This window comes from Artibeus jamaicensis, unplaced genomic scaffold (genome assembly GCF_021234435.1).
Source record: "Artibeus jamaicensis isolate MK-2021 breed Jamaican fruit bat unplaced genomic scaffold, CSHL_Jam_final contig_1132, whole genome shotgun sequence".
Classification (NCBI taxonomy): Eukaryota; Metazoa; Chordata; class Mammalia; order Chiroptera; family Phyllostomidae; genus Artibeus; species Artibeus jamaicensis.
The window spans coordinates 7,488,204-7,506,915 of record NW_026521221.1 but is presented as its reverse complement, the minus strand read 5'-3'; the positions used below and the strand labels follow the sequence as shown (position 1 = coordinate 7,506,915).

The 18,712-nt window shown below is 37.7% G+C and overlaps 1 protein-coding gene across 1 annotated transcript in view; it reads left to right on the top strand.

Annotated features, from left to right (window-relative positions):
* INO80 (INO80 complex ATPase subunit) overlaps positions 1 to 18,712 on the top strand; it is a 138,342-nt gene that overhangs the window by 13,933 nt on the left and 105,697 nt on the right. The window contains exons 2-3 of the mRNA XM_037161669.2: positions 17,565 to 17,750; positions 18,236 to 18,405. Of these exons, the coding sequence (XP_037017564.2) occupies positions 17,608 to 17,750; positions 18,236 to 18,405 (313 nt within the window). The 5' untranslated portion in view covers positions 17,565 to 17,607. The remainder of the gene's footprint in view (positions 1 to 17,564; positions 17,751 to 18,235; positions 18,406 to 18,712) is intronic.

The window sequence follows — 18,712 nt, the reverse complement described above, 5'->3', positions numbered from 1 at the left end:
TGTGAGCATCCTGATCACCAGTGTTTTAAACTGTGCATCTGATATGTTGTCTATCTCTTGGTCACTTATAAGTATTGGTTCTGGGGCTTTCAGCTGTTCTTCTTGAGCCATAATGTTTTGGTCTGTTCTTGGCTGTTATGTATGAGGGGTAGAGCCTTAGGTTTTCACCAGGGCAGGTCAACCCAGTTGCTGGGCTGTGATGCTGTGTGTGTGTGGGCAGGGTTAGAGCAATGGTGCTTGTTCTGTGCTCTCTCGGATATTGGTCCTCTCTGCCGCTTCCCACAAGCAAATTGGGCCCTTCTGGTGCTGGTTCCTGGGTGGGTGGGCTTTGGTATGTTCTAGTACCCTGTGGGTGTCTCCAATGAACTCTCCTGTGAGGCTGGGAGCCTCTCCCGGCACCTCCACCCCTGAAACTTTTTCCATTCCGTGCTTTTAGGCTTTAATTTCTGTTGCTGGGGCCCTGGATTGCATGGTCTGTCTCACTGTCCATTTTTTTTTTTTTGCCTGGTTTATCTGCACATGAATATGTGACCACGGTCAGCCAGCTGCCTTGTGCCCTCACTGGGTTTGCCCATTGGGGCATACCCCATGCCCGGGATCTGCCAGCCACCACCTGCGCGCCTGAGTCGGCCCAGCAGCCACCATTTTTCCTGTGTGACCCCTCTCTGCTGGCTGCGGACTCCGCCCCTCTTAATGGTCTGGATGAATGGTTCATTGTTGTCGGACTTCGATACAGTTCAGTTTTCTGTCTGTTTTGGTTGTGTTTTTGTTTCCAAATCTTCGTTGTCCCTAAATTTGGTTGTGGGAGGAGGCACAGTATTTCCACCTATGCCTCCATCTTGGCCGGAAGAGATTATCTGGATTCTAATCCACATTTCTTATTATGTTTTATGACCTTGGGAAAGTTACTTAATGTGTGAGTTTTTGCTTTCTTATTTATAAGTGGGATAATAATGGTAACAATCTCTAAACAGAAAAGTTTTGGGTGGGTTCTCTGTGCTGGAGATGTTATAATATTACTAGAATTTTGTGAGAACCTTTTATGAGATTTAAATTTGTAATGTGTTGCAAATATTTTTCTCAATGTATTACTATTGTATTTGTTTTTCTTTGCAGAAGCACATTAACATGTTTATTGAGATATAATTCTCAGCATATAAAATTCACCCATGTAAATTGTATATGGTTTTAGTATATTCATTGGTTTTAGCATACTGTATTCACAGAGTTGCAACAGTCATCGCAGTCTAAGTTTAGTACATTTTCATCAACCCCAAAAGAAACCACACTACCCATTAGTCGCTCATTCCTTTCCTCCCCACAATGCAACTACTAATCTATTTTCTGTTTCTATGGAGTTGCCTTTTCTGCATGGTTCATAGAAATGGAATTATGCAATATGAAGTCTTTGCTTACTGGCTCATTTGCTTAGCATAATGTTTTCATGGTTCATCCATGTTTTAACATCTATAGGTATTCTATCCTTTTCTGGTGCCAAATAATATTCATTATATGGGTATATGACATTTTATTTATCTTATTCATCAGTTTATGGGCATTTGTGTTATTTTTACCTTTTGGCTATTGTGAATACTGCTATGAAGATTTCGTGTCTGAGGTTTTTTTGTGGACATAAATTTTCAGTTCTCTTGCATATACCTAGAAATGAAATTGCTGGATAATATGGTGACTCTATATTTAACCTTTTGAGAAACTGCCAAACATTTACAAAATAGTTGTACCATTTTACATTCCCATGAGCAGTAGTATTAATATGAAGGTTCCATTTTCGCTGCATCCTTGTCAACGACACTTATTACTACCAACTTTTTTACTGTAATAATCCTGGTGGGTGCTAACAATATCTCATTGTGGTTTTGATTTGTATATCCCTGATGGCTAATGATTTTAAAGCATGAGTTTTCAAAACTGTGTTCTGGTTATCAGTCCCATTTGAGATATATGATTTGCAAATAGTTGCTCCTATTTATGGGTATTCATTTTTTGATACCATTTATAGCACTAAAATAAATTTTGGTGACGCCCAGTTTATCTGGTTTTTGTTCTTGTTGCTGTTGCTTTTGTTGTTGGTATATCTAAGAAACCATTATCTCATCCAGAGTCTTGAAGATTTAACCCTGTGTTTTCTTTCAAGCGTTATAACTCTTAAATTTAAGTCTGTAATCTCTTTTGAGTTAATGTTTATATATAGTGTAAGGAAGAGGTTGAATTTCATTTTTTTGCATATGACAATCTAGTTGTCATGGCATCATTTGTTAAAAATTCTGTTCTTTCCCCTCATTGAATTATTTTGACACCTTTGTTGGAAATCATTTGACTCTAAATATGTTTATTTCTGGACTCCGAATTCTGTTTCATTCATTGATCTATAATGTCTGCCATTATGTCAGTACCATACATCTTAAATGATCAGTATGAGCTCTCCAACTTTTTTTTTCACTTTCAAGACTGTGTTGGTTATTCTAGGTCCCTTGCATTTTCATACGAATTTTAGGTCAGCTTGTCTATTTCTGCAAACAAATAAATATATAAAATTAGCTTGGACTTTGATATTGACTCATGAACCATAGGAGATCTTTTCATTTATTTAGTTACTTATTTTCTTTCAACAATGTCTCAATTTCAATATGTATGTTTTTGATTAAATTTATACCTAAGTATTTTGTCTTTTTGATGCTATTATTAACGGAATTGTTTTTGTAAGTATATTTCATTGATTATGCTGTTACAGTTGTCTCATTTTTTTTTCTCTCCTTTATGCCTCTCCACCCAGCACCTTCTCTTCCTCTAGCATTCTCCTGTTCTTAGTTCATGTCCATGAGTGGTACTTACAAGTTCTTTGGCTTCCCCATTTCCTATACTATTCTTAACCTTTTTTTGTGCCTATTTTGTGCTTACCAATTATGCTTCTTATACCCTGTACCTTTTTCCCCCGTTCTCTTCCTATTTCCTCCTTACTGATAACCCTCCATGTGATCTCCATTTCTGTGATTCTGTTCCCGTTCTAGTTCTTTGTTTGTTTTTGTTTTTTAGGTTCAGTGTTGATACTTGTGCATTTGTTGTCATTTTACTGTTCTTAGTATTGATCTTTTTATTTTGAAAGATTTTATTTTTAGACAGAGGGAAAGGGAAGGAGAAAGAGAAGGAGAGAAACATCACTGTGTGGTTGCCTCTTGCCCGTCCCCTACTGGGGACCTGGCCTGCAACCCACACATGGGCCCCAAACTGGCAACCCTTCGGTTCTCAGAACTGCACTCAGTCCACTGAGGCACACCAACCAGGCTGATCTTCTTTTCCTTAGATAAGTCCCTTTAACATTTCATATAATAAGGGCTTGGTGATGATGAATAACATGACCTTATATGGAAAGCACTTTATCTGCCCTTCCATTGTAAATGATAGCTTTGCTGGACAGAGTAATCTTGGTTGTAGGTCCTTGCCTTCCATGACTGTCAGTATTTCTTTCCAGCCCCTTCTTGCCTGTAAGATTTCTTTTGAGAAGTCAGCTGATAGTCTTACGCAGATTCCTTTGTAGGTAACTCACCTTTTCTCTTGCTGCTTTTAAGATTCTCTTCTTATCTTTAATTTCGGGTAATGTAATTATGCTGTGCCTTGGCGTGCCTTGGCATAATTATGATTCTCCTTGGATCCAACTTCTTTGGGACACTGAGCTCCCTGGACTTGCATGTCTAGTTCCTTCACCAGATTGGGGGAGCTCTCCTTCATTAGTTTTTCAAATAAGCTTTCAATTTCTTGCTCTTCCTCTTCTCCTTCTGACACTCCTATGATTTAGATGTTGGAACATTTAAAGTTGACCTAGTGAGGTTCCTAAGCCTCTCCTCATTTTTTTGAATTCTTTTTTCTGTTCTGGTTGAATGTTTATCTCTTCTCTTTCATGTCTTTGATTTGAGTCCTGGTTTCCTCCCCTTCACTGTCAGCTTCCTGTATATTTTGCTTTATTTCACTTTTCAGAGCCTTCACTTTTTCCTCTATTTTGCATCTGTACTCAGTCAATTCTGTGAGCTTCCTAATTACCAGTGTTTTCAATTCTGCATCGGCTCTCTCCTTGTCACTTAGTTCTTTGTCTGCAGTTTGTACCTGTTCTTTCATTTGGGCTATGTTTCTTTGTCTTGGCGCACTTGTTATGTTGTAAGTGGCAGCGCTACCCACTTGGCTTTATTGTGACGTTGTGTGTGGTAGAGGGGTCAGAGAGGGAATAATACCGCTTGCTTGGCCCTTGCCCCACTTTTAGTCACTTCCCACTAGTGGATTGTGCCCTTTCAGGTGCTTATTCCCTGGTGAGTGGGCTTGTGTATGTTCTAGGATCTCCTGGGTACCTCCAGCGAACTCTCCTGTAAGAATAGGAGTTTCTTCCACTGCTGCAACCCAGACTGGTTTTTACAGCTAGAGGTTTTCAAACCTTAGTTTCCTATGCTGGAACCCTGCGTTGTGTAGTCTGTGTCACTCTCCAGTTGTTCTTCTCCACGCTAATGTGGTACTGCCTGGTGTGCCAGCCCTGGGCTTGCATGCATTTTCATTTTCTGGCAGTTCTGGTTGTTTTTTGTTTTTAAATTAGTTGTTATTCTTTTGGTTGTGCAAGGAAGCAAAGCGTATCTACCTATGCCTCAGTCTTGGCTGGAGGCTCTGGAATTTTATTTTATTTTATTTTCAGACTATTCATTGCTAGCGTATAGAAACATAATTGATTTTTTTATGTTAATAACTGTGCTCTGTTTATTTTAAATGTTAACATTTAGAGAGTGTTGATGAAGGGTATACAGAAATTCTTCAAACTTTTTTTGCAACTTTTGGGTGAGTTTGGAAATTACTTTAAAAATTTATTTTATTTTATTTTATTGATTATGCCATTACATTTGTTCTCTTCCCCCCCTCCACTCCCCTCTACCCTGCACAACCCTCCCCCACCATTCCCCCCCTTTAGTTCATGAACACGTGTCTCAAGTTCTTTAGATTCTATATTTCCCCTACTGTTCTTACCCTCCCCCCTATCTATTTTCTATTTACTGTCTATACTACTTATTTTCTGTACCTTCTCCCCCCTTCTCCTTCTCCCACTCCCCTGTTGCTAACCTTCCATGAGATCTTCATTTCTATGGTTCACTCATGATCTAGCTGTCCTCTTAATTTGCTTTTGTTTTAGGTGTGGTTAATAACTGTGAGTTTGCTGTCCTTTACTGTTCGTATTTTTTTAATCTTCTTTTTCTTAGATAAGTCCCTTTAACATTTCATATAATAAGGGCTTGGTGATGATGAACTCCTTGAACTTGACCTTATCTGAGAAGCACTTTATCTGCCCTTCCATTCTAAATGAAAGCTTTGCTGGATAGAGCAATCTTGGTTGTAGGTCTTTAGATTTCATGACTTGGAATACTTCTTTCCAGCCCCTTCTTGCCTGTAAGGTCTCTTTTGAGAAATCAGCTGACAGTCTGATGGGAACTCCTTTGTAGGTGACTGTCCCCTTATCTTTTGCTGCTTGTAGGATTCTCTCCTTCATTTTAATCTTGGCTAATGTAATGATGATGTGCCTTGGTGTGTTTCTTCTTGGGTCCAGCTTCTTTGGGACTCTCTGAGCTTCCTGGATTTCCTGGAAGTCTACTGCCTTTGCCAGATTGGGGAAGTTCTCCTTTATTATTTGTTCAAATAAGTTTTCTACTGGTGGCTGTTCCTTTCCCCCTTCTGGTACTCCTATAATTCGGATGTTGGAGCATTTAAAGATGTCCTAGAGGTTCCTAAGTCTCTCCTCATTTTTTTTTTGAGTTCTTGTTTCTTCATATTTTTCTGTTTGGTCATTTTTTCCTTCCTTCTGGTCCGCTCCCTTGGTTTGAGTCCCAGTTTCCTTTTCATCACTATTTCCTGTGCATTTCCTTTCATTTCAATTAGTTTAGCCTTCATATATTCCTCTAATTTGCAACTAAAATCAACCAGTTCTGTGAGCATCCTGATCACCAGTGTTTTGAACTGTGCATCTGAAAGTTTGGCTATTTCTTGGTTGCTTAGATTTATCGGCTCTGGGGCTCTGAGTTGTTCTTAAGCCATGTTTTGATCTGTCCGCGCCTGTTACGTGTGAGGAGAGGCGCCTTAGTTGTTCACCAGGGTGGGGCCATCCAGGTCGCTGGTTTGTGACACTGTATGTGGGGGCGGGGTAAAAAATGTGCTAGCTGCAGCCCTGCACCGTCTGCTGGGGCTTGCACGTTCTGTCTCAACACTTGCCTCAATGGTTTATCTGCGTGTAAATACACGACCAACTGCAGACAGCCAGTCGCACCTCTTCCCTGGGTTCTGCCCATAGCTAACCCGCGCCTGGGATCTCGCCCTCGGCTGCTCGTGCACGGCCCAGGTCAGGGGATCTTTTTTGCTCGACCCGCTCCGCTGCTGGCTTCGCCCCTCTCACCGGTTTAGCTGAGTTGTTTTTGGACTCCATATTCGATTTTCTGTGTGGTTTGGTTGTGTTTATTGTTGTTAAAACTTTGTTGTTTTTAGATTTGGTTGTGCAGGGATGCAAAGTGTTTCCACCTGCGCCTCCATTTTGGCAGAAGTCCGAAGCATAATTGATTTTAGTACAGTGATCTTATACCTCAAAGATTACTGAGCTTGTTTATTTCAATCATTTTAGCTCATTCCTTAGGATTATCTCTATACAAGATTATGTCACCTACACATAAAGTTTTCTTTCTTTCCAATCTGGAAGCCTTTTATTCCCCCTCACCCCTCTCCCCACCAGAACTTTGGTACAATTTTGCATAGAAGTTGTAAACGTGGACCTCGATTGTTCCTGGCCGTAAGGGGGATGGCATTCTGTTTTTCACCGTGATGTTAGGCTGAGGGACTTCCCTTCTAGTCCTTGTGTATTGAGTCTTTTTATTTTGAAATAGTAATTTATCAAATCATTTTTTTGTGTCTATTGAGATGATTAAGTGGGTTTTATCCTTTGTTTTATTAATGTGGTGTGGTATATCAATTGATTTGTAGATGTTATACCAGCTTTACATTTGTAGTATAATGTACTTGGTATATAATCCTTTTACGTGTTGCTAGATTCAGTTGTTAATGTTTAGTTGAGGATTTTTAATATGCAAATTAGTCTGTAGTTTTATTGTGTTGTCTTTGCCTGGTTTTGGAATCAGGGTAATACCAGAGTAATAGAATGATGTGGCAAGTGTTCTTTTTGGTTATTTGGAAGAATTTTGATGGATTCATATTAACTATACTTTAAATGTTTGATAAAATTCTCCAGTGAAGCCATTTAGGTTGGGCTTTTCTTTGTGGAAAGTTGGAAGCATTAAATTTTATAGATCATATTCATCAAACTTTTCATTATTTGTTCTTTTGGTCATGCATACATAGAAGTCTAGCCTGCAGTTTCCTTATCCAAGCTATAAACATTTGTAAATAATGTAGTCAGTCGGAGTTACAAATTCCTTATAAACATTTTCATTGGGTAAAACATTTGTAGGTCATCATCTTTTCCTGAACTCTCATGGCGCTTTATACATCTCTTAAGTGATTTCTCATGTACTTTTTTAAAAATTGGATTTATTGGGGGAGGGCATTGGTTTACAAAACTATACAGCTTTGAAGTGTATGACTCAGTAAAACATTATCTACATACTTCATCGTGTAGCCATCACCCCAAGCAAAGCCTCTTTCCAGCCCCATATTTCCTCCCTTTGACTACCTCCACCTACCCCCCCTGCCCCCTTTCCCTCTGGCTGTCACCACATGTTATCTCTGTTTATGTGTCTATGATTTTTGCTTAATCCCTTCATTCACCTCTTTCTTCCAACCCCCCTCCCCTCTGACAGCTGTCAGTCTGTTCCATGTATCCATGCCTTTTTCTGTTATGTTTGTCAGTGTATTTTGTTCATTAGATTCCTCATATAAGTGAGATCATATTGTATTTTGTCTTTCCCTGGCTCGTTTATTTCACTTGGTATAATCTCCAGGTCTATCCATGCTATTGGAAAAGGTAAGATTTCCCTTTTTTTAATGGCTGAGCAGTAAGTAGTTCATTTTGTAAATGTACCACAGTTTTTTTTATCCGTTCATCTTCTGGTGGGCACTTTGGTTGTTTCTAGATCCTGGCTATTTTAAATAATGCTTCAGTGAACATAGGGGTACACCTATTCTTTTGACTTAGTATTTTGTATTTCTTTGGAGATATTCCCAGAAGTGCAATCACAGGATCAAAGGGTAGTTCCACTTTTAATTTTTTGAGGAAACTCCATACTGTTTTCCACAGTCGCTGCAACAGTTTACATTCCCACCAGCAGTGAACTAGGGTTCCCTTTTCTCCACATCCTCTCAAATACTTGTTGTTTGTTGATTTATTGATGATAACCAATGTGACAAGTATGAGGTGATATCTCATTGTGGTTTTAATTTGCATCTCTGGTGATTAGTGACATCGAGCATTTTTTCATGTCTGTTGGCCATCTGTATGTCCTCTTTGGAGAAGTGTCTGTGCAGATCCTTTGTCCATTTTTTTTATTGGATTGTTTGTCTTCTTGGTGTTGAATTCTATAAGTTCTTCATATATTTTGGAAATCAACCTCTTATCAGAAGTATCATTGGCAAATATGTTCTCCCATGCAGTGGATTTCCTTTTCATTTTGTTGATGATTTCTTTTGAATGCAAAAGCTTTTCAGTCTGATGTAGTTCCAGGTTTTGTTGTTGTTTTATTTGTTTCTCTTGCCCGAGGAGATACATGAGCAAAAATATTGCTACAAGAAATATCTGAAATTTTACTGTGTTTTTCGTAAAGCAATTTAATGGTTTCACAAGTCACATTGAAGTTATTAATCCATTTTGAGTTTATTCCCATGTATGGTGTAAATTGGTGGTCTAATTTCATTTTTCTGCATCTATCTGTCTAATTTTTCCAATACCATTTATGAAGATTCTGTCTAACCCCATTCATTGTATGTTCTTGCTGCTTTTGTCAAATAGTGACTGTAAAGGTGTAGGTTTATTTCTGTTCCATTGATCTGTATGTCCATTCTTTTGCCAATACCATGCTGTTTTAATTACTATGGCCTTGTAGTATAGTTTGATATTAGGAAGTGTGATATTTCTGAGACAGCGGTCTTCTGTGGTGCCATATAATAAATCTTTGGATTATTGTATATTTGAGATATGCCATTGGTATTTTAATAGGAGTTGTGTTGAGTCTAGATTACTTTGGGTAGTATGCATATTCGAATAAATGTAATTTTTCCTAGCCATGAACACAGTATATGCTTTCACTATTTGTAGCTTTCTCATTTTTTTTCCTTTAGTATCTTAAAATTTTCCGAGTAACAGGTATTCTACCTCCTTGGTTATATTTATTTCTAAGTACCTTATTTTCATTGCTTCTTGGCCTTTTGGCTAAGATCACATGTAGTGCATAGGTACCTTATTTATTTATTTGTTTTGGTCGTAATAGTAAATTGGATCGTTTTCTTAATTTCTCTTTCTGACAGGTCATTATTGGTATATAAAAATGTTATAAATTTCTGAATATTAATTTTGTAATATGCTACTTTGCTGAATTCATTTATTAGACCTAGTGGTTTTTTAGTGGTATCTGTTAGGGGGAATTTTGTACAATATCATATCATATGTGAATAATGACAGCTTTATTTCCTCCTTTCCAACTTATATGACTTTATATCTTCTTGTCTGATTGGTGTGGCTAGAACTTCCATTAGTGTGTTGAACAAGTGATGAAAGCAAACATTCCCATCTTGTTACTGATCTTAAGGAAAAGATTTTTAGTTTTTGCCCATTTAGTATTATGTTGGCTGTAGGTTTGTCATTATATGGCCTTTATTATGTGAGGTATAATTCTTGTATTCTCGCTTTGCTGTGTTTTTCTTTTTATATCATAAATGGATGCTGAGCATTTATGGAAAGAACATTTACCAAATGCATTTGATAAATGCTCTTTCTGCATCTATTTATATGATCACGGGAATGTTATCCTTCATTTTATTTATGTGATGTATCGCATTTATCGATTTGTGAATTTTGTACCAATCTTGCATTCCAGGAATAAATCCCACTTGATTGTGGTATATGATCTTTTTAATGTATTGCTGAATCCAGTTTGCTAATATTTTGTTGAGGATTTTAGCATCTACCGCTATCAGGGATATTAGCCTATAGTTTTCTTCCTTTGTAGTGTCTTTATCTGGTTTTAGAATTAGAATAATGCTGGTCTTGTAAAAAGAGCTTGGAAGTCTTCCCTCCACTTGAAGTTTTTTAAATAGTTTGGGTAGGATATGTGTTCTTTGAATGTTTGGTAAAATTCGCCTGTGAATTTTTATTTGCAGGGAGTTTCTTGATTATTGCTTCATTTTCATAAATTGTGATTGGTCTTTTCAGGTTTTCTGATTCTTTCTGATTCAGTTTTGGAAGACTGTATATTTCTAGTAATAGATCCATTTCATCCATGTTGTCCAATTTGTTGTCACATAGTTGTTCACAGTATTTTCTTACAATCCTTTGTATTTCTGTGTTGTTAGTTAACTTCTCTTTCATTTCTGATTTTATTTATGTGGGTCTTCTCTCTCTTGATGAGTCTTATTAAAGGTTCATTTATTTTGTATATCTTTTCAAAGAACCAGATCTTGGTTTCATTGACCTTCATAGTGTTTGGTTTGGTTTAGTTTGGTTTTGGTAGTCTCTGTGTCATTTATTTCTGCTCTAATCTTTTATATTTCCTTCCTTCCACTTAGTCTGGGCTTTGTTGTTGTTTTTTTTTTAGTTCTCTTAGGTATAGAGTTATATTATTTTTTTGAGGGTTTTTTTTGTTTGGGTTGTTTTTTTCGTTGTTGTTTTTTGCTTCTTGAGGTAGGCCTCTAATGCTATGAACTGTCTTCTCAGGATGGCTTTTGCCATATACCATAGATTTGGGTTCTTGTGTGTTAATTTTTATTTCCAGGTAACTTTTGGTTCTTTATCTCATTGTTAACCCATTTATTATTTAATAACATGTTATTTAGCCTCTGTGTTTGGATGTTTTTCAGGGGTTTTTTTTTATTGTAATTGATACCTAGTTTCATACCATTGTGGTCAGAGAAAGATGCTTAATATGATTTTTTAAGACTTACATGCCCTAACATATGGTCTCTCTTTGACAATGTTCCATGTGCACTCTGTTTTATTTTTTCATTTTGATGTTTTATTGTTTATGCTATTATTGATGTCCCATTTTCCCCCTTCATCCCCTTCCACCCAGCCTGCACTCCACTTCCATAGTTAATCCCCAGACTGTTGTCCGTGTTTCATTCATATATGTTCTTTGACTAATCCCTTCACCTTCTTTCAATCAGTCCATACCTACGCCCTCCCCTCTTACAGCTGTCAGTCTATTTCCATGTGTACTTTAGAAGGATGTATATTCTGCTTTGGGATAAAATGTAAATATCAATTAAATCCATTCAATCAAGTGTATTATTTAAGGTTGCTGTTGCCTTGTTGATTTTTTTGTTTGGAGGATCTATATCCATTGTTGTCAGTGGGTCTTTAAAATCCCCACTATGACTACATTGCTGTTGATCTCTCCCTTAATGTCCACCAGGATTTTCTTTATATATTAAGGTGCTTCTGTGTTTACAGGGGTTATAATTTCTTGTTGGATCAATCCTTTTAGTATTATGTAGTAATCTTTGTCTCTTTTCATGGCCTTTGTTTTGAAGTCTTCTTTGTCTGATATTATTGCTACTTTAGCTTTTTTTGTTTCCATTTGTGTGAAATTTTTTTTTATCACTTCCAGTCTATGTATATCTTTTGTTCTGAGGTGGGTCTCTTATAGAAAGTATATATATATGGGTCATGTTTTCTGATCTGTTCAGCTACTGTTTTTGTTTTAGACCTTTTAATCCATTTACATTTAAGGTTATTATATTTGATAGGTTATTATATTTATTGCCATTTTATTCTTTATACCTATGGCCCTCTTTTTATTTCTTTTTAACACCTTCAAATAGGCCTTGTAACATTTCTTGCAATACTGATTTCTTAGCAGTGAACACCTGTAGCTTTATTTTTTGTCTGGGAAGCTTTTTATTTTATTTTTTAAAGATTTTATTTATTATTCTTAGAGAGAAGGGAAGGGAGAGAGAAATAGGAGAGACACATTGATGTGCTGGAGAACTATCGATCGGTTGCCTCTCATACATGACCTGACTGGAGGTTGAACTCACTGCCTTTTGGTGTATGGGATGATGCTCTAGACAACTAAGCCACCCAATCAGAGCCAGAAATTAGTTGCCTTTTTATACACCAATAAAGAACTATTAGAGAAATTAAGCAAACAGTCCTATTTATAATTGCATCAAAAAATAAAATACATTTAATAAATTTAACCGGGGTGGTAAAAGACCTGTACTTAAAAAATTATGACATTGAAGGAATAAATTAAAGAAGATACAAATAAATGGAAGCATACGAGTATACTGTACTCATAGATAGGAAGAATTAACATCCTTAAATGTCCATACTTACCCAAAGCAGTGTATAGTGTCAATGCAATACCTATCAAAATATCAATAGCATTTTTCACAGAACTAGAACAAATAATCCTAAAACTTAGGTGGAACAACAAATGACCCCCTAAAATAGCCACAGCAGTCTTGAGAAAGAGCAGAGTTTGGAAGTGTCATATGACCTGATATCAAACCAAACTACAAGACTCTAGTAACTAAAACAGCATAGTACTGGCATTAAAAAAGACACACAAATGACTAACAAAATAGAGAGCCCAGAAATAAATCCATGCCTAAGTGGTCAATTAAGGTAGGATAAAGGAGACAATATACAGTGGAGTAAAGATAATTTCTTTAATAAATGATGTTGGGAAAACTGAACAGATTAATTTAAAAAAAAGTGAAACTAGACTACTCTCCTGTACCACATACAAGACTAAACTCAAAATGGATTAAAGATTTAAATGTAAGACCCAAAACCGTAAAACTCCTAGAAGGAAACACAGGCATTAAACTTGATCTCTTCAGTCAAGGGAAACAAAGGCTAAACAAATGTGACTACAGCAAACTAAAAAGTTTTTGCATAGCAAAGTAAACTATCAACAAAACAAAACACAACCCACTGAATGGGAGCGGATATTTGCTAATGAGACATAGAGGTTAATATCCCAAATATGTAAAGAACTCATATAACATAACACCTCCCCAAAATAACAGTCTGATGTAAATGGGCACAGAGGCTGAATAGACATTCTTTATAGAGAACATACAGATAGCCGATAGACATGAAAAGATGCTCGGTGTCACTAAGCATCAGAGAAATGCAAATTAAAACCACAGTGAGATGTCACCTCACACTTGTCAGAATGGTTGTCATCAATAAAGAACAAGTGACAAATGTTGGTGAGGATGTCGACGAGAAAAGGGAACCCTCGTGCACAGTTGGTGGGATTGCAAATTGGTGCAGCCACTGTGGAAAACTGTATGGAGGCTCTTCAAAAAATTAAAAATAGCGATACTGTATGACCCAGAAATCCCACTTCTGGGTGTTTATCTGAAGAAATTGAAAACACTATGTCAAAAAGATACATGCATTCCTGTTCATTGCAACATTCTTTACAGTAGCCAAGGTGTGAAAGCAACCCAAGTGTCCATTAGGTGATTGGATATAGAAGAGTTGGGACATGTATATAATAGAATATTATTTGACCATAAAAAGTTATGAAATCTTACCATTTGTGACAGCATGGATAGACCTAGAGCATATTATGCTTAGTGAACTAGAAAGACGAATGCCATGTGATTGCACTTATATATAAAATCTAAAAAAAACAAGTGAACAAACCAAAGAGGGACAAACTCATACAGAGAACAGACTCATGGTTGCCAGATGGGAGTGGGGTTAAGGTGAAGGTAAGTACAAATTGGCAGTTTCAGAATAGTCACAGGAATATAAAGTATATATAGGGGATAGAGGCAATAATATTGTAAAAACTCTGTGTGCTGTTAGGTTGGTATTACACTTATGGGAGTGTTACTTTGTAAGTTATTTAAGTGCCTAACTTCTGTGCTGCATACCTGCGACTAACAAGAGTACTGAATGTCAACTATAATTGAAAAACTTTTTTTTTTAATTTAAAAATGAAATAAAAAAAACTGACATTATGTAAGAGTTTGTTGTGGATCCTTAGGTATGTTTTATTGGTTTATGTAGTTATCCTTATTCTAGTACCGCAGTGGTCTGATTACTATAGCTTAATATATTTTTTTAGATTTTACTTATTTTTAGAGAAAAGGGAAGGGAGGGAGAAAGAGAGGAAGAGAAACACTGACGTGTCAGAAAAACATCAATCTGTTGCCTCTTGCACACCCACCACCAGCATGTGTCCTGAAGAGGAATTCAGCAAGCAACCTTTCAGTGCGCAGGCCGTCGCTCAATCCACTGAGCCACACCAGCCAGGGCCTTAATATGTTTTAAAATCAGGAGTGTAAATCATCTAACCCTATTCTTTTAAAACATTATTTTAGCCATTCTGGTTTCTTTGTGTTTCCATATAAATTTTAAGAATCAGCTTGTCAATTTTGGGGGGGAGAAACAGCAGCCTACTGAGATTTTGATAAGGATTGTGTTAAATTTATAGATTAAGTGTGGGGGAGTTTCTAACATTTCTATAAGTAGAAAGATTATATTAGCAAAATTTAAAAACTATGATAAAAAGAAGGTAACTCAAGGTAAAGATATTGCGATTTTCTTTTTTTTTTAAAAATATATTTATTGATTATGCCATTACAGTTGTTCTATTTTCCCCCTTCATTCCCCTCCACCCTGCACACTCCCTCCCCCACCATTCCCCCTTTAGTTTATGGCCATGTGTCTCAAGTTCTTTAGATTCTGTATTTCCCCTACTATTCTTGCCCTCCCCTCTATCTATTTTCTACCTACTTTCTGTGCTACTTATTTTCTGTACCTTCTCCCCCTTTTCCTTCTCCCACTCCCCTGTTGCTAACCCTCCATGAGATCTTCATTTCTATGGTTCACTCCTGATCTACCTGTCCTTTTAGTTTGCTTTTGTTTTAGGTATGGTTGTAATAACTGTGAGTTTGCTGTCCTTCACTGTTCATCTTTTTTATCTTCTTTTTCTTAGATAAGTCCCTTATAACATTTCATATAATAAGGGCTTGGTGATGATGAACTCCTTGAACTTGACCTTATCTGAGAAGCACTTTATCTGCCCTTCCATTCTAAATGAAAGCTTTGCTGGATAGAGCAATCTTGGTTGTAGGTCTTTGGATTTCATGACTTGGAATACTTCTTTCCAGCCCCTTCTTGCCTGTAAGGTCTCTTTTGAGAAATCAGCTGACAGTCTGATGGGAACTCCTTTGTAGGTGACTGTCCCTTCATCTCTTGCTGCTTGTAGGATTCTCTCCTTCATTTCATTCTTGGCTAATGTAATGATGATGTGCCTTGGTGTGTTTCTTCTTGGGTCCAACTTCTTTGGGACTCTCTGAGCTTCCTGGAAGTCTTCTGCCTTTGCCAGATTGGGGAAATTCTCCTTGATTATTTGTTCAGATAAGTTTTCCACTGGTGGCTGTTCCTCTTCCCCTTCTGGTACCCCTATATTTCAGATGTTGGAGTGTTTAAAGATGTCCTGGAGGTTCCTATGCCTCTCCTCATTTTTTTGAGTTCTTGTTTCTTCATATTTTTCTGTTTGGTCATTTTTTTCTTCCTTCTGGTTCTCTCCCTTAATTTGAGTCCCAGTTTCCTTTTCATCACTATTGGTTTCCTGTGCATTTCCTTTCATTTCAATTAGTTTAGCCTTCATATGTTCCTCTAATTTGCAACTAAAATCAACCAGTTCTGTGAGCATCCTGATCACCAGTGTTTTGAACTGTGCATCTTAAAGTTCGGCTATTTTTTGGTCAATTAGATTTATTGGCTCTGGGGCTCTCAGTTGTTCTTGAGCCATGTTTTGATCTGTTTCGTGCCCGTTATGTATGAGGAGCGGAGCCTTAGTTGTTCACCAGGGCGGGGCTACCCAGGTCGCTGGTTGTGATGCTGTATGTGGGGGTGGGGTCAGAGAGGGACAGTGGCGGTCCCCTGTGCCGCTTCCCGCTGCTGGTACCTGTGCAGTCCGTCTCACTGCTTGCTCTTTTACTGGTTTATCTGCGCACAAATGTGTGACCTCAGTCAGCCCTCAGTGGGTCCACCCGCTACTCCACACCTGGGATCCACCCACGGCTGCCTGTGCACCTGGCTCAAGTGCCCGGGTTGGTCTGGTGGATCTTTACTGCCTGACCCCGCTCTGCTCCTGGCTCTCCCCCTCTTACCGGTTTGGCTGAAGGGTTCATCGTTGTCAGACTTCTGTATAGTTAAATTTTCTGTGGTTTGGCTGCATTTTTGTTTTTAAAACTTGGTTGTTTTTAAATTTGGTTGTGTGCGAAGGCACAGTGTTCCCACCTACGCCTCCATCTTGGTGGAAGTCTCAAGATATTGTGGTTTTCTTTAAAGCTTATACCATAGTTTGATAGATTATGAAGTACTAAAACAGCATTCACCACTTACTAAGTCCTCATTGTATGTCACATGGTGATCTAATTGCCCTTTCTATGTATTCTCATGATCTAATCCTGGGTTAACTTCTTAATTTTTTAAAAGGTTTTAATTTATTTACTTTTAAAGGGGAAAGGAAGGAGAAAGAGAGGGAGAAAACATCAATGTGTGGTTGCTTCTTGTGCATCCCCTACTAGGGATATGGTCTGCAACACAGACATGTGCTATAGACTGGGAATCTAACCGGTGATTCTTTGGTTTACAGGCCAGCACTCAGCCCACTGAGTCACACTAGCCAGGGCAAACTTCTTAAGTTTTTAAAGATAACAGAGTAAGATAAGACAGAAAATATTACATGAAAGATGGAAAATTGTTGTGCTGATTATTTCTCTAATGAAGATATTCTGACTCTGACATTGTCACAATTTAAAATAATAAAGAGAATGAATGGTCAGGCTATACATGTGTTTTATTCTCACTTTTATTCTTTTTGCTCCAGTTTTCTGTGTTACTTCTATACTTTTGGCATGTTTTACAAGGGATTATAAAATACTCTGCCAGTATATCTAATCTCTTGTAAATGGAATACCTCACACATATGTACAAATACAAAATGAAAAAATGGAGCAGCTGTTTTGAGGGTGATTCTAAGAACAATGTGGTAAAGCTCTTCTGTGAGGTGTATAGCAATTAGCTTGTGTAGATTTGGGTTAACGTGAGTGGCTTTTAATCATAGGGCAAAAGAAATGGGTGTAAATTTTAAGGTGCTATTTCAATTCATGTATATGAATTGCCATTGAGACATATGACAATTTTTCTGCATTTTGATGTTCTTATCCTTTTAATTTTTGTCTTTGCATTAGAAGGCAGTGCCTATCATGAGCTTTATTATAATCTTGCTCCAGAGTAGGTCTGATTTCTTTTCACGCTGAAAACAAGCATTCAAACTAAAAAGAGAATAATAGTATTTCATCTTTAACTACCTGTCTTCATCCTGCAGCCGTGTAGTCGGAAACCCTTGTGCATGAAGACAGATTTGTTCTATGGCCTCAGAGTTGGGTGCCGGGGACGATGGCGGCTGCACTGAGCTGGCAAAGCCCCTCTACCTTCAGTACCTGGAGAGGGCCCTCCGGTTGGACCATTTCTTGCGACAAACATCAGCCATCTTCAACAGGAATATTTCTAGGTAGGCTAATCCATCTTCCCACTATGATTTTCAGTTGTATTTCTGATTTCCATTATTGCTGTAGATTTTAGAATTAAAATAATTTATGAGTTTTAGCATGTTTGATGTTCTTTCAAATAAAACATACTGAACTTACTCAAAGGATCAGTTTCTTCTGTAAAGTGTTCCGTCTTTTTTTTTTTCCTTAACCTCACCCAAGGATATGCGTACTGATATTAGAAAGAGGGTAAGGGAGGGAGGAAGATAGGGAGAGAAGCATCGGTTTGAGAGAGAAATATTGGGTGTTTGCCTCTCATACGCAGCCTGACTGGGGACTGAATCCTAGGGACTGTATGCGCCTTGACTGGGAATCAAACCTATGGCCTGTTTATGGGAGAGTATTCCAACCATCTGAAGCTAGGGCTAAAATGTTCAGTCTTAAGCATAAATTATAATATTTTGCTGGATCAGCTCTGATTATGGATTCACCATTCTTCAATTTATAGTGATGAAAGTGAAGATGGACTGGATGACAGTAATCCTTTATTGCCCCAGTCTGGGGATCCCTTAATACAAGTTAAGGAAGAACCTCCAAATTCTTTCCTTGGTGAATCTTCTGGAGCAAGCAATTCTGGAATGTTAAACACATACTCACTGAATGGAGTTCTACAGTCAGGTCAGTGTGGCATGAGATCCCTCTTCAGACTATCAGTTCTATTGGGGTAGTTCTTTCTTTTCTTTTCTTTTTTTTCCCTTTCCTTTCTTTTCCTCTCCTCTTCTTTCTCCTTTCTCCTCTCCTTTCTTCCTATCTTTCTTTCAGGATTATTTATTTTTTTAGAGAGGGGGAGGGAGAAAGAAAGGGAGAGAAACATCAACACGTGAGAGATACATTGATCAGTTCCCTCTCACATACCCCTAACTGGGGACCTGGCCTATAACCCAGGCATGTACTCTGACCAGGAATCAAACCAACAGTCTATCAG